The sequence below is a fragment of the Manis pentadactyla genome, chromosome 16, assembly GCF_030020395.1.
Source record: "Manis pentadactyla isolate mManPen7 chromosome 16, mManPen7.hap1, whole genome shotgun sequence".
NCBI classification, from domain to species: Eukaryota; Metazoa; Chordata; class Mammalia; order Pholidota; family Manidae; genus Manis; species Manis pentadactyla.
The window spans coordinates 38,520,122-38,534,052 of record NC_080034.1 but is presented as its reverse complement, the minus strand read 5'-3'; the positions used below and the strand labels follow the sequence as shown (position 1 = coordinate 38,534,052).

General features: G+C 45.4%; 1 protein-coding gene across 6 annotated transcripts in view; it reads left to right on the top strand.

Annotated features, from left to right (window-relative positions):
- Positions 1-4,967: 4,967 nt before the first annotated feature.
- Positions 4,968-13,931, top strand: part of PPARD (peroxisome proliferator activated receptor delta) — a 117,210-nt gene continuing 108,246 nt past the window's right edge. For 3 of the 6 annotated variants that reach the window (XR_008994418.1, XM_057494132.1, XM_036920082.2), the window contains exon 1: positions 4,968-5,139. Coding sequence is in view for 2 of the 6 variants with exons in the window: in XM_057494132.1 (XP_057350115.1) it covers positions 4,983-5,139 (157 nt within the window). In the remaining 4 variants the exon portion in view is untranslated. The remainder of the gene's footprint in view (positions 5,140-13,931) is intronic. The other 3 variants (XR_008994420.1, XR_008994423.1, XR_008994422.1) reach the window with 3 other exon arrangements.

Here is a 13,931-nt window from a genome sequence, read left to right as displayed (position 1 = left end):
GAAAAGAAAGGGAAGCACTAGGTAGCAGTTTGGATTCAGGATGGCCCTCAAAATTTTATTAAGTAAGAAAGGAGAGTAGGAGAACATGGGAATAACATAAGTAGAAAGAAGCATAACGTTTATGGGCACAAGAAGTCTGGATTATGTATATTGGATGAGAAGATCAATGGCCCTCTAATGGAGTGGGGTATCTCTAGCGTACAGGGAGTTTTAAGAAAATCAATTTGCAGATCCTCAACTTCCACATGTTCTCTTTACCAAAACTGCTTTCCTCTTTCATAATTTCCCCTTCCCTACTTTTCAGCCACCCATCCACTATCTTTAATAATGGACTATACAGGGGGGTAAAATTCCTGGAACACTATAAACAAAGCAACAATCTGAAACTCTGGTGTAGGACTGTGGGTGCTGAGAAAGTGAATGGCTCAAAATGGACAACAAATTCTTTTTGTTTTCAAGTTGGGAGATTTCAAAATCTTTGCTTTCAAGATCTGGGAGGACTTAACTGCATTGTCAGCTGAAAAATCATTAATGATGTTTTTTAATAATAGATGTCTGTGATTTTGTGGGGCAAACAATTCAGATGCCATTGCTGTATTAAAACTCTCCCAGTTCCCATCTAACTGTTTATGTGAACAAGTTTTCTCAGCTTACAAATGAAAAAACAGGGCTAGAATTGATACTGAATGCGGTCTCATTCTAGCAATAAATACTGTTCAACTGTGTATATATGAACTGGGTGGGGGAAAAAAGTAGCCCATCCATTTCATTAAGAAATACTCTTCCAATGCATTTTTTTTGTATTTATGTTTAATACTAATGAAAATCATAATATTTATGCGGTTTGGATCAATTGGCTATTACTAATATTTGTAATGGCCATTCAAACCTGAAGAAAATTTCTCACTTAGAACTTTATAATTACGTGAAACTTAAAAAATTCATGAATTCCAATGTACATACATATTTTGGTTGCAGAGATGTATGATATGGTTCTCAATAAAAGAACATCAAACATAAAAATATGTTATGTTTAGATTTCTAGGGTAAAGTAGCATGGAAATACAGGTACAAGGAGAAAAATAAACAATGTAAAATTTTTGATTGCTAAAGAGCTTGTTTGTGTATTTTTAAGACAGGATGGTGAGCATCAGTTTGAGTCAATACATTTAAAGGGGTAATATAGTAGTTTTATATTAAAATGTCAATATCTTAAAAATAGAAAGTACATCCATTCTCTGTAACTATTAAGTTTTAAACAAATAATGAAAAATATTATATGTCACCTTAAAAATTTGCAAGGTGCTACATAGTTCTTATATAATCTTTAAGGAGTAGGAAGGTAAAAATTTTTGAAGCCAGCTGCTATGAAGGACCCATGACTAGGATGGTAGAATGAGGCCTGATTGTAGATGTTCTTGGAAGTTAGATAGTTTAGACTTGAGGTGCTGTGCCAGACCTTAAGCCTCAATTTCTTCGCCTGTAAATGGGGTCCACTGCAGGTTTTTGAATGTTCCATGATGGGACACAGGGAGGTGTGTTTGAGGTATGAGGTGGTGAAAGGAAGGTCGACCAGATGCCTGAATGCCATTCCACACTGGGACTTGCACAGGAAGCTGTCAGTCTTGTGGGACATTCCTAGAAGTCAGAAGATGTTTTCCAGCCTTTTAATTCCAGGGTTAGAAAATAGCTCCTCTGTCCTTCCCAACATCCTGGACAAAGTGTATCCAATCTTCGATGTCCTCAGAGACACCCATAAACTATGGAAGCCATGTGGAAAGCAGAGCGATTTTGGTCCCAGGTCATTCCTCTGTGGCTTGTATGTGAGGCGGGACGGGGAGGTGTTGCAAGTGGCCAGAGTGCAAGAGGTTTGTTGCAAACTGTTGTCAGGATACGCAAGGTGCTCCATAGGCACAGTGCCTGCTGAAAATTGCCTCCCTGGCCCCCGGTGTTGTAGCTGAGAGGCAGAGGAAGGGGAATGCCTAGAAGGCTGACTTCAGGAGACAAAGCAGGCCACCACCTGCTGGCTGGGGCCTGAAATGGCTGTGGAAAAGGTCAGAATCCATTTCAAAGCGAATCTAGCCTTCCTCCGTTCATTCAGTTATACTATATGTGATTGGGTGACAGAGCAGGTTTTGGTAGCCGAGATCTCTGGCCCATCTGGAAAGGGTTACAGTGGATTGACAGGGATTAACTTTTCTCACTTTGTGCTGTGCCTGCGGGCAAGTCTAGTCCAAATGAAGATTTGGGGAAGGTGAATTAGTCTGGGTTTTTGATTCAAGTAACAGCAACTGACTCAAGTCAAAAAAGTAATTTATTAATAAGAGTATAGAGGAGTTCCTTAAACAATTGGGAGGATGAGAAAGCCAGCTCAGAGGCTGCATAGTCAGGAACAAAACACAAAATCATGGCATACAACAGTTCTTGTGAAGACACCTCAGTTGCCACCTCTGGGTACAGGCGCTGCTGCTTTCATGGCCAATATCACTAATGCTAGACGCTGCTCTTACAGCTGGAAATTAGGTGGAGCTGCTGCTCTGCCACTTACCTGAATGGATCATGCGTGCTTTCAGTTCTTCAGCTTCCCAGCTGCCAGTGTGTCTGACTGGTTGAGCCTTGGTCACATGGCTAAGCCCTAGCTGCAAAGGAGGCTGCAAGCGTTTAGGAGTCTAAAGTGGGAGATTTTTCAAATATGGGAAGGTGATTCAGAAGTTAGGTGGCCCAAAACAAGGAAAGCCTTGAAAAGGATGGAAATGAGTAAAACAGCATTCTGAGGCCAGCAATCTGGGTACCAAAGAGAACCATAATCACTGTATATGAGGAACTAGGGATGTTGTAGCTTGAAAAAGAAAAAATATAGGAGAAATGTACATCATATAGGGGAATGTACATCAGAAGGGCTCTTATATGGACACTGATTTAGTTTACCTCCTAGGGAAGAACTAAGACTATTGGGTAGGAATACCAGAGGATATACATTTTTGTTCAATATAAGGAAGATTTTTGTTGTTGCTCTTAAAAATCAAATCAACCATGTTTCCATTTTGATAAGAAAAGCTAAGGAAAAAAATATGGAAAGGTAATAATGCACAGAACCACAAGCCAAAGACAACTGCTGGTAATATTTTAGTGTTTCCTTCCAGTTTTTTTCTATACTAACTTTTTGTTTTCCAAACAGTATTCATATCTATATATTCTATACATATTATCAGATTCTGCCTTTTTCCACTTTATATCAGATCATAACATTTTCCCACTTTTTTACCAACTCTTTGTAGTCATTATTTTTAATGGCTACATAACATTCCATTGGAAGCATACAGCATAACTTACCTAAGCCTTTCTCTGTTGTTGGACCTTAAGTTTATCTACAGTTTTTGTTTTAAATAATATTGTAGTGAGAAATGAGTTATGGGGTCTAAACATGAAATATGTATTTATTAAATATACTATATAAAATATTATACATATCCTTTTTAATGTAAAAATGAAACAAAGTAAAAAGTATAATTATCTTAACAGTCTTTCCATAATTTCTTTTATTGGGATGGATCTGTCTTTATTTGGGGAAATAAGCCTTTTAGGGGTAGAAGGTGAGATCTTCAGGACATGAAGGTTGGCAGGAACTCTAGCAATGAAGAGATAGGATAAAGTGTCTCTTTCTGCCTGGGAAAAATTTGTTTTTTCTCCAGAGAGGGTGTGATAGAGGAGAGAACATTGGGTCAAGGAGAAGTAGTGATGTGGGAGAAGGACAGGCCCTAAGGGGTGATAGGTCAGTTAGAAAACTTCAATGCAGTGCTGAAAGGACTTTAAAGAACAAATGATGTGTGAGTTTAAACTGTTTGCAATGCATCATGTGACCCTACCCCAGGGCACAAAACATCATAATGACTTCTATACCCATGACTGTTTTGTGTGGGCAGAAATGTGGGCAGCCTTCAGGAAGCGCTGAGTTTCATCTCTGCATTTCTGAACTGTGGGAGTGCTACAGCCTAGTAGGAGCTGGGAAGCAGAGAGATTTAGGAGAATTATAAATCCCCAGGAATTTGCAGAAATTTTAGGGAAGGCTTTGACTTCTACAATCCATTCCTCACACTCAAAGGGCAAGGAGGCTGACTTATAAAAGTACAAAAAAAAAGCGCACATTCATTTCAAAAGTAGGAAAGAAAGAGAAGCAGAAAGAAAAAAAAAATTACGCATACTATTACCATCCAGCTATCTGAAGGTGTGACCTGAGGAGTGAATGCCAGAGAGGAGGGATAATCTTTAAAGTTGGTGGAGAAGAGGGAGTTACCCATTGATCATATACTTATGAGTCAAGTGTTGCTCATTGCCGGATGACAAACCCACGTTCTTCCACCAGACTTCCTCCCAGCTGCTAGGTACCTTTTTATGGTATATCTGAAGGGACAGATTAGGATAACAGGTCCCTTTTAGGTCCTAAAGATCTGGATTAAGAAGAACAGAATTCTCCACAACAGTGGGGAAGTTTGCCATTTGGGTGGGCAGACATGTTAGATAAGTACATGGGAAAATGGGTAAGAAGTACAGGACTACAGATTTCTGGTTGCAGAAGCCACTTGGCAGATGAAAGCCCTTTTATTAAACAGTCTCCTCCAGTGGAATCTGAAGACCCGGGTTCTAGTCTCACCATTGTTTCCCAAAGCAAGTCATGCACTTTCCTGGGATGGTTTCTTCACTGGAGGGATGAGGAGGTTGTCCTAGATGACCTCTAAGTTGCCTTCCAGCTTTAAATTCCCTTCTGTGACACTTGCCAGACTTGTTTTACTGGTCCCAGAGCTTCCTCTCCAGCTCTGCCCTCGGCTGCCGTGCCCGCATCTCACACCAGAGGGCGCTGCAGGCGGACCAGGTCAGCGTGCGGTGGGCGGAGTGGCAGAATCAGGGGAGTTCCCGGGCGGGGCGGTGATTGGCTACGGCCGGGACGGAAGGGTGGGGTAAAGCGAAGGGGGCCGAGCTGCGCGATGACGTCATGCTGGCGGGGGTGGGGTTGGGCCGCGCAGCGTGTGACGCCGCGGCCGCCGCGGAACTGGGGATTAATGGGAAAAGTTTTGGCAGGAGCTGGAGAATCCTGCGGAGCCTGCGGGACGGCAGCGGTGGCGCGAGAGGAGGTCAGGACAGGTCAGTCCGGGTCGGGGAAGCGGGTAGGCAAGTAGCGGAGGGAAGCGGCGGGCCCGGGCTAAGGCGGCCAACAGGCTGGGGCGCCAGGCCCGGCAGGGAGTGGGGTTGGGGGAGAGGCAGGGGTCCGCAGACCGAGACTGTGCCCCTGCCAGATGCTCCGGTCCGGGCGGGTTCGCCGACGTCCGTTGCTCTCTGGTGCCCTGTCTGCTGCCCCTGCACCCCCAGTCCTTTGGACCCCCCATCTCTGAGCCACAACCGTGGGCCTCCTGCTCCCGACTGTGTCCCCTCTTGGGCCTCGTGGCTCCGTCTCCTCCCACTTCTGTATTCTGGGAGCCCAATCTCGGGCTCGGGGTCTCCCACACCCCACCCTTGCCTCTGACCTCCTCCTTCTTCCCTTCTCTGGTGTCCCCAGATCCATTGCTCTCTACCCAGGGTCCCCTTGGGGATCTACTCTGTCTCTCTATCCTTGTCTCCTGCCATTCTTGCCCTCTCAGTCTTTGCTGTCTTTTCCCATCTCTGGCCCTTCCTTCCCCCGTTGTCTGGCTCCTCTCAGTAGTGCGGCTCACCATCTTCCTCGTGGTGTTGTGAGGCTTTTTCAGTCCCGTGCCTGCAATCCTTGTCTACCTAAGCCCCTCCTACTCTGGCTCCCCGCAGAGGCCCTGTTTTTGCCCCTCTCTCTGATTTTCTTCTTACCAGCCCTGTTCCCTCCATTCCTGTCACCCACCTCCCCTTCCCTGCCAGTTTCTCGCTCTTGCTTCAGGGAGAAGCATTAGCTCCACATTCTACTTACTCTGCTTTCCCTTGACTTGCAGTTGAGATACCTGTGGGGAGGGGTGTTCAGCTCCTGACTGAAGTAAGGGACTGAATGTCTGAGGTAAATAGCAGGCATGCCTGTGTGGGAGCGTTTACTGGGGTGTTGCATCAGGGATGGTGTCCAGTTTGTAGGCCATTCTAATCTCAGCTTTAATACTTCCCCTTTATGGGTCTGTTGACTTCCAGGAACCCTTGGGGAGAGACTGGCCGCTGAGTTGGGTGTGCTCCAGGGGTAGCTGGAGGCCTCATCCAACTCTTTTTCCCTTCCAGGAAACAGGGCTCTGTGTCTTCCCACTCTGGAGGAACCAAACACATTTAAACGGTGTTATCCCAGCCTATCTCTGCCCTCACTCCCACCCTCCACCCTGTGCCCAATCCCAGAAAGCTAAGAGAAGACTCCAGAAGCTGAGCCTCAAAGAATGCCTGTGGTCCTCATCCTTTTTCCTCTGTACTGGCTCCAGAACATTTCTTTCCTAATTGAGTTTTGAAGTAGGTTGCCAGCCCAACAGCCCTGGGGCTCACAGACATCAGTTTCATTCATTATTGTTGGCTTCCTGATTTTCCTTCTCACATCTGGAACCCCCTGAATGAGTTAGGGCCTCTGAAGTTGGTCACTAAGCAGGTTCTCCTGAAGGTTCTCTCTTTTCCCTTGGGAGCTTGATATCTTGTGGATCCAAGACAGAGGCTGGCCCTGAGGTTCTGTTCTCTTAGCCCAGGTGTAGCTTGAGATGTCAGGTATGTATCTGATGGGGCAAGTCGTGGGGCTGCATTAGTTAGACTGTGTCAGGCTCTTGAGTTGCTTCCAGCCACAAAGATCATCTCTGGGGTAGTGAGCCCACCACCTTCAAGGGTGTTTAACCTTCTTGCAAGGTAGGAAGTTCTTTTCAAATGTCTTCCAATTTGAGCTTTTATTTGGCATAAATAGTACCCTAGAGAGAGCTTCAGGAAATAACATATCCTCTGTTTCTGCCCAATCTGATCCTGGAAGATTCTGAAAGCATGACCCAATCTCACATTTAGAAATGAAGACTGTTATTTCACCTGGCTCTGGGCTTCTAGGTCTTCTCTTTTGAGGATCGTGTTCTCTGTCTTCGAGCCAAAATTGGACACAGAATTGGCAACCTTCAGGACCTGTAGTGGAGAGCCAACTATACCAGACAGACTAGACTTTAGAGTTCTTCACTTCTCTTGTGCATTGACCCTCTTTTGTGAAAGGAATAGGATCATGGATGGCTGAGCCAGTCTCCTCTCCACTGACCCTGAGCCCCCTCCTAAGCAGCACTTGGGGGATTTGGGCAGAATGGACCAAAAGGGGTCCCTTATTCCTATGGGAAACATCCTTCTGGGGTTTTAATAGGTCATTCTGATAAAGTCGTGGTTGTGTGCTGGTCTGACTCCTTTGAGGGGTTTGCTACTTTTCTGCCTTTGCTTACCCATTAGCCCTGCTGCTCACCGGGGCAGCAGATGAGAAAGGCCCGAGAAGCTCCAGCAGCCCTGGCCAGATAGCTTGCTACAGTTTGCCCACTCCATTATTTTTTGCATAGATAGTCAGTCATAAATATCCAGTACCAAGTTCCCATTCAGTGATTTTTGCAGAGCCTGGGTCAGCCTGCCTCTCTTTTTCAAAGGTGTAGGCAGACGGACCCCTGACATTTGTTTACATGTGGTCGTCCATCAGCCCCTTAGTTTAATGAGCAGCTCTCTCATGTGGCTCCCTTTTTCCTTGCTACTCCCCCACTGCTTTCCTCTTTTGGTGTGTGTCTCAGCCTGCTCAGGAAGAATTGGCCTTACTCAGCCTTCTAACTCCACCTGTTATCTCTCAGACCCCTTTCCCAAGGGCCTGGTGGGAGGACAGCCAGTTTTGGGTGCTTGCCTGGGTTGCTGGTAGCCTCTGTTTTGGATAGAATGCAGCTGTCTTTGCTGTTGTGCAAGCTGTCCCCAGGGCCTGTGGATCCTGGCATGTCCTGGGACAGTGCAGCTTAGGAATTGGGCCTGTGGCTTCTAAAGGCATCAGCTATATTCTGTCATGGAGGCCCACCTCCCAGCATGGGAAGCTAAACATTGGGGCCTTCGTCTAGTGCTTCCATAGGGCCTGGAAATGCCAGGAGCTTCTGCACTGCCTAGCATTGTCTAGAGTGTTCCAGCTGGGAACACTCTCTTCCTCCTTACTCAGCTTGTCCACAGACTTTGTCCTGCCAGCCTCTCGCTTGTCACGTCAGAAGTCGTGTGCGTGCTACCCTTGTCTGTGCATGTTATCCCAGATTGCCCAGTGGCTGCTTTTTGTAGATAGCTTTATGTCCCTGAGCTTTTTCCTGTGCCTTTGGATGCAGGGTGGGGATGCTATCTGGAGCAGCTGGATTCCACCATGTCAGAGGAGCTGGGCACTTACTTGAGCCTGGCTGGGAGGAAATGGTCCCTTGCATCAGGTTTCAAACTTGCGGGTCTTCTTCCTTGGCAGATGGTTCCTGGCCTTTGTAACTCAGAGGCTGGTGATTAAGGTGTGACTCCAGGCCTGTCTCCATGGGGCTTCAGTCAGGGAATCGAGCATGACTCAGGGCATCTCCATTTATGAGCTTCCACCAGTGGAGGTGTTGGGCTCCAGCTTCTTCACCTTGTCAACTCCTTCTGCCCCACCCTGGTAAAATCAGCAAGCTGGTGTCTGCTTACTTGGAAATGAGCAGACTACTTCCAGGACTGGAAATATTTGCTGACTCAGGCTCAGAATAACAACACCTCCGAGTGCATGTGTGAGGGACAAAGGAGGAGCCAGCTTGGTAGGAGCACTCTTTGAGCTCTAGTGTTTAGTTATAACATATTAGAGCTGCTCTTCTGACCTCTAGTGCCTCTCAGCTAAAGATGCTGGGTTTCTTTCTATCATGCAGTGTTGTGTGGTGTTTTGGGCATGCGTGTGGTACTTACACAGTGGCTTCTGTTCACTGACAGATGAGGACAGATGCACCAAAGAGGTAATCCTATTTTCCTTACCCAGGGGCCTCTGACAAATGATTGACACATCCCAGATTTAGGATCCTGGTCTAGAAGATGAAATAATTTCATAGGGCCAAGTCCCAGATTCCAGATGTCTGTCCTAGCATCTGGTACTCATCACTTGCACATAGTGGGCACTTATTAGATAATTATTAAATGTCTATGGCTTATGTAGTTCTGTGGGGAGCATTGAGATTGTCTCCTTCATACTCACTAAAACATGAAATCCACAAGGGAAGGGATATTTTCTTTCCTATTGTGTCTAGGACAATGCCTGGCACAGAGGAGTTGCTACATAAATATTTGGTGAAAGAATAAATGTACAGACTTTTTTCTCTGCCCTTATGGGTGCCAGGAGATAAAGATGATGACCATCATTCTCTTTCATTTATGCAACAAACATTTTTGAGTGCCTACTATGTGCCAAGTGTAGCACTGGGCTCTTGGGAAATGATGATAGTGAAAAAACAGATTCAGTCCCTGTCTCATGGGTCTGTAGTTTGCTGGCATATATGAGAGCTGGGCGTAATGCAGACTCATTTCTTCCATCTTTCTTGGAGCAACAGGTCCTCACCAGAGCCTGAACAATGCTCTGAGCTTCTCACTGCTGTTTCCCTGTTTGTTCTCAGATGCCTGGCAGATACTATAAACTCTCAGAAGGGGAGCTCCAGGGAATTCACTGTCCATTGTCATATTTGGGAGGCTGGGCTGTCGTGGGGGTCCCTGTTGGGGGCCAGGGGAAATATGGGGCTTCTGTCTGATTTGTTTAAATCTCTGAAGTTCAGTGGTTCCAGTAGCTGTTTATGGGCTTCACTTCCCTTTCTCTGCCTTTAACACCCTGTGGGTTTTCCTGTTGCCAGACAGGGTGCTGAGCCTGTGTGTCTGTCGATCTGTGAGGGTCAGGTTGTTTGTGGATCTTGCAGGAAGGCTTCAGTCAGGGGCCCCTCCTGTTCTCAAACCTGTACCCAAGTCCTTTCCTCTGAAGGAAATTGAAGGAGGAATGAGTGGGGGTTGGGTTGGGAGGTTTCTGACATCCCTTGAGCAGAGAGAGGTGGAAGTTCCCACTAGCAGGGAGTTCCTCCAAAAGGTAGAGTGGAGTTGGTTTGCTTGGTCATTTGTTTCTGCAGCAGCCATCCACAGTGGCAGCAGTTGTACATGTCCGGTTGTCCCTGAGCTTTGAATTTATCCCTGAGCTTTGAGTCCCCAGTCCCAGCTAGAAGTTTTCTTCTTAGTTTCCATTGGCAGAGGTGAGGCTGTAGCTTTATCAGATTTTTCACCGTTACTCCTGACGAATTGTGGTCTTCTTAGTTGTTTCAGTCTTTTCCATCTGAGGCACTTCTGCGGGCTAGGTGCCCTGACAGCTGGTTCAGATGTGGTCCTTGGAAGTGTATGAAATCTAGTAGGGGGAGAAGACATATGCACAAAAAGATTTTTTAAAATATTAGTGAGCCTGTGGGCACTCCTCATTTAGAGGAGAAAGTCATCACTGAGGATTGACTTGGCCCCTGAAGAAACAGGGTTTCAGATCAGGGCTTGAAAGAAAGTTGGTTTATTTTGAAGTCAAGTTTAGAATATCGTAAATAGTGACTATAACTTTTGGCTTTAAAACCTCTTTACCCTCTTATAAATTGTCAAAGACTCAAGAACTTTTTGTTTACCATGTTAGAAATTAAAATAGGGATTTAAAAAAGTCATTAAGTATTAATTCATTAACAATAATAATAAACATTACATTTATCATCAGTGACATTTTTTATGAAAAATAGCTGTTTTTCAAAACAAAAAAGTTGAGAGGAGTGACACCATTCTACATTTTTGCTAATTTCTCTTAATGTCTGGTTTTATGGAAGATAGCTGAATTCTCATAACTGCTTCTGTGTTTAATATCTTGAAATGTGTTATTTTATTTGAACGATATGAAGAAAGTCTGACTTCGCAAAGATTTGTAGTTGAGAAAGAGAGGGGTATTTTAATAGCTTTGCAGATAATTGTGGATATTCTTCTTTGATACTATACCAAAACTTGACAAGTGGTGATTTCTTTAAAGTTACCTGGAATATGGAGTCTGAGACCTTGCCAACAGACTTTTCATACTTTGCGGCATAAAAATCCACCAGTCCATCTTGCAGTTTGAATGAATCTTTTACTTTGAGTTGGTCATTGGGAATACTGGTTCACCGAGTTATGTAGATCATCTAAATGTTGACATAATTCATTTTACAATATCAGTAAATCATTAATATCACCACCAAATTCATCAGAAAGTCTTTAAGTATTGGCAAGCTGTCAAGCTCATAGTGGTGTGTACAAGTTTTCCATAATGTGAATTTTCTCTTGAAAGCTTGATTTTTATCACTGGTAACATACTGTCAGGTTTTCTTTCTTGAAGTGACAATCTCACTGTATTAATTTCCAAGAAAAAAAAATAACAAATATCAAAAGTCTAAATTCTAATTTGTCTGTTATTGTTTTCTTTCAAGTAAAAATAGTGTTTGACGAAAAAAGTGGCTTAAGTTTAATTTAGCTTGCAGCTCAAACAGGCACGAATTGTTTTTTTCTTGAGACAGTCTGTCTTGCTAATGGGTTTCAGCCCCCGGCAAGTTCGCTATGGATTCAGTGTAACCAAAGGAATCGACAGTAAAACGTTCTTGGGGTGAAAGGGTTTATTACCCGGCTTGTTCTCCAGTGGTAGGTCGAGCACTAGCGTCTCTGCCTCTGCCCAGAGCACTGGGCCGAGCTCTCTATATAGCGCAACAATAGCTTATTGCCCACAGGTGTGGAAGTGGCAGCCCAGCAACAGGCCAGTTACCTCATCAGGTGGTTTAAGTTCAGTGAGGATCCTGGCCATAGGAACCCCAACTTCCCCACACAGACATTCATGTAAATGTAATTCTGTTACACAGAATATTTAAAAGACTTGTACTTAAGGGTCAAGATTTAATAGTTAGTTTTTATTGGTCCATCTAGGACATTCTTAAGTGAAAGTGGCACTTTACTGTCTTGGATGGTTCTGTGGGTTGACTGGGCTCCTCTGGGCAGTTCCCCCTTGGGGTACGGCATGCTGCTGTGGTCGCATGGAAGCAAGGGCAGGGGGAGTCATCTGGAGGCCCAGCCGGGCTGGGGCTCCATGCTGGCCCCCTCACGTGGCTGGTGCTTGAAGCTGGCTGTGGACCGGAATGCCTGCATGTGGCCACTTCATGTGCTTTGGGCTCCTCACAGCATGGCTGCTGGGTTCTGAGCAGAAGAACCTCAAGAGATCCAGGCGTAAATGGCAAGGTTTCTTCAAAATGACCTATCCCTCCTTGGAAGTCACACAATGTCACTTTTTGTGTTTTTTTTCAGTCATGGGACTGGTTTAGATTCAGGGAAAGAACTGCTCAAGGGTGTGAATACCAAGAGGCATGGTTCACTGCTAGGGAGAGCAGCCTCCTTGGAGACCAGCTTTCACTTCTTTTAGCAGCCATTATTGTGAGGTAACCTGGCCTGTATATGAATAATCCCTGGAGAAAAGTGCATCTTCTCACCATTTCCATTCCTGGAAACTACTGTGAGTTAGAAAATTCCTAGTAGGCTGATAGAGGCCACAGCATGCCAGGTGAAGGGATTTGCACTCTGGTCTTTGGGCAGTGGGTAGCCATTGATGGTTTTGGAGCAAGGAGTGATTGTGTCAATATTGCAAAAAGGTGGGTTGAATGGAGAAAGAATGGAGGTAGGTTAGGTAGGAGTCAACTACAGTAGCTTAAATGTAAGGAAATTCTTCATATTAAATCTGAGTTCCTCTGGTTGCTGTTAAAATTACTAAATTTGATCTATCAGCCCTGCAGATTACATACCCAACACCTGGGTGAGGTAACACCCCTCCCTCCCATTATTTAGGGATGCTTGTGAGTCAAGAGAGATTAAAGGGGTCATAAAAATTAGAAGGCAACTAAATTTAGTTTTTATTGTCAAGGCATATGTCTTGCCAATGGGTTTCAGCCCAGGCAAGTTCGCTATGTGTTCAATGTGACCAAAGAAATAACAGTAGAACATTCTTGGAGTGAAAGGGTTATATTATACCCAACTTTACTTCCACGGTGGCAGGTCAGTCACTAAAATCTTGTTCACTCAGCGAGTCTGCATGCAGCAAGTGGGTCTCTGCCTCTGGGCCTCTTGGCCTGCACAGCCGTCCTCTGGGCCTTTGTCCTCGGCGTTGCCACCACTTCAGCCTCTGCTCTCCTGTAGCCTTGCCCGGGGGAGTTGCCCACCGAGTTGCCCAGAGCACTGGGCAGAGCTCTTTATATAGAGTCAGTAGCAACGTATTGCCCACACGTGTGTAGTGAGCTAGCCAACCAGGGCCAGGTGAGAATCCTGACCACAGGAACTTTAATTTGTCTACAGCATTTGAAAAAGTTAATCAAAACTTACTTAAAAAGGGAAGATAAAGCTTCATGTAGCATTACTAACTGATTCGAATACACTTGAGTTTCAGTATCATAGAGCATTAGAAAACACTAGAAGGGAGGAGAGGAGTGAGAAGAAGAGGGGGACAGATTAGAAAATGGTAGGGAGAGGGGGAAAGAGGAGAAAACAACAACAATGTAAATGAGCACAAGACTGAGGAACTCCTTGAGACAGAGAGCAGACCGCTTGGGCTGCAGTGTCAGCACAGAGTGGCTCCTTCCTGCCTCCCTGGGGCCCTGGCTTCTAGGTTTCTGCACCTCTTTCCTGGCCCCTAGCCCAGTGTCCAGCTCTGTCTGTCTGGGAGGAGGCCGTGGGAAGAGCTGGAGTGCATTGGGTCGGGCAGTCCTGGGGTGACTCTTTGCTCTGGTGTCTGGGTTATGACTTTATGATTAGCACAAACCTCATTAAGTTCTGGCTCGTCCCCTTTCTGCTGAGCTAGGTCCGCAGTGGTGAGCTCCGGACAAAGTGCCTTCCTGAACGTGTTCCTCTGTTGACTGACAGGCTGTGGCAGCAGGAGCCCAGCCTCAGCATGGGGAGTCTTCATCTTC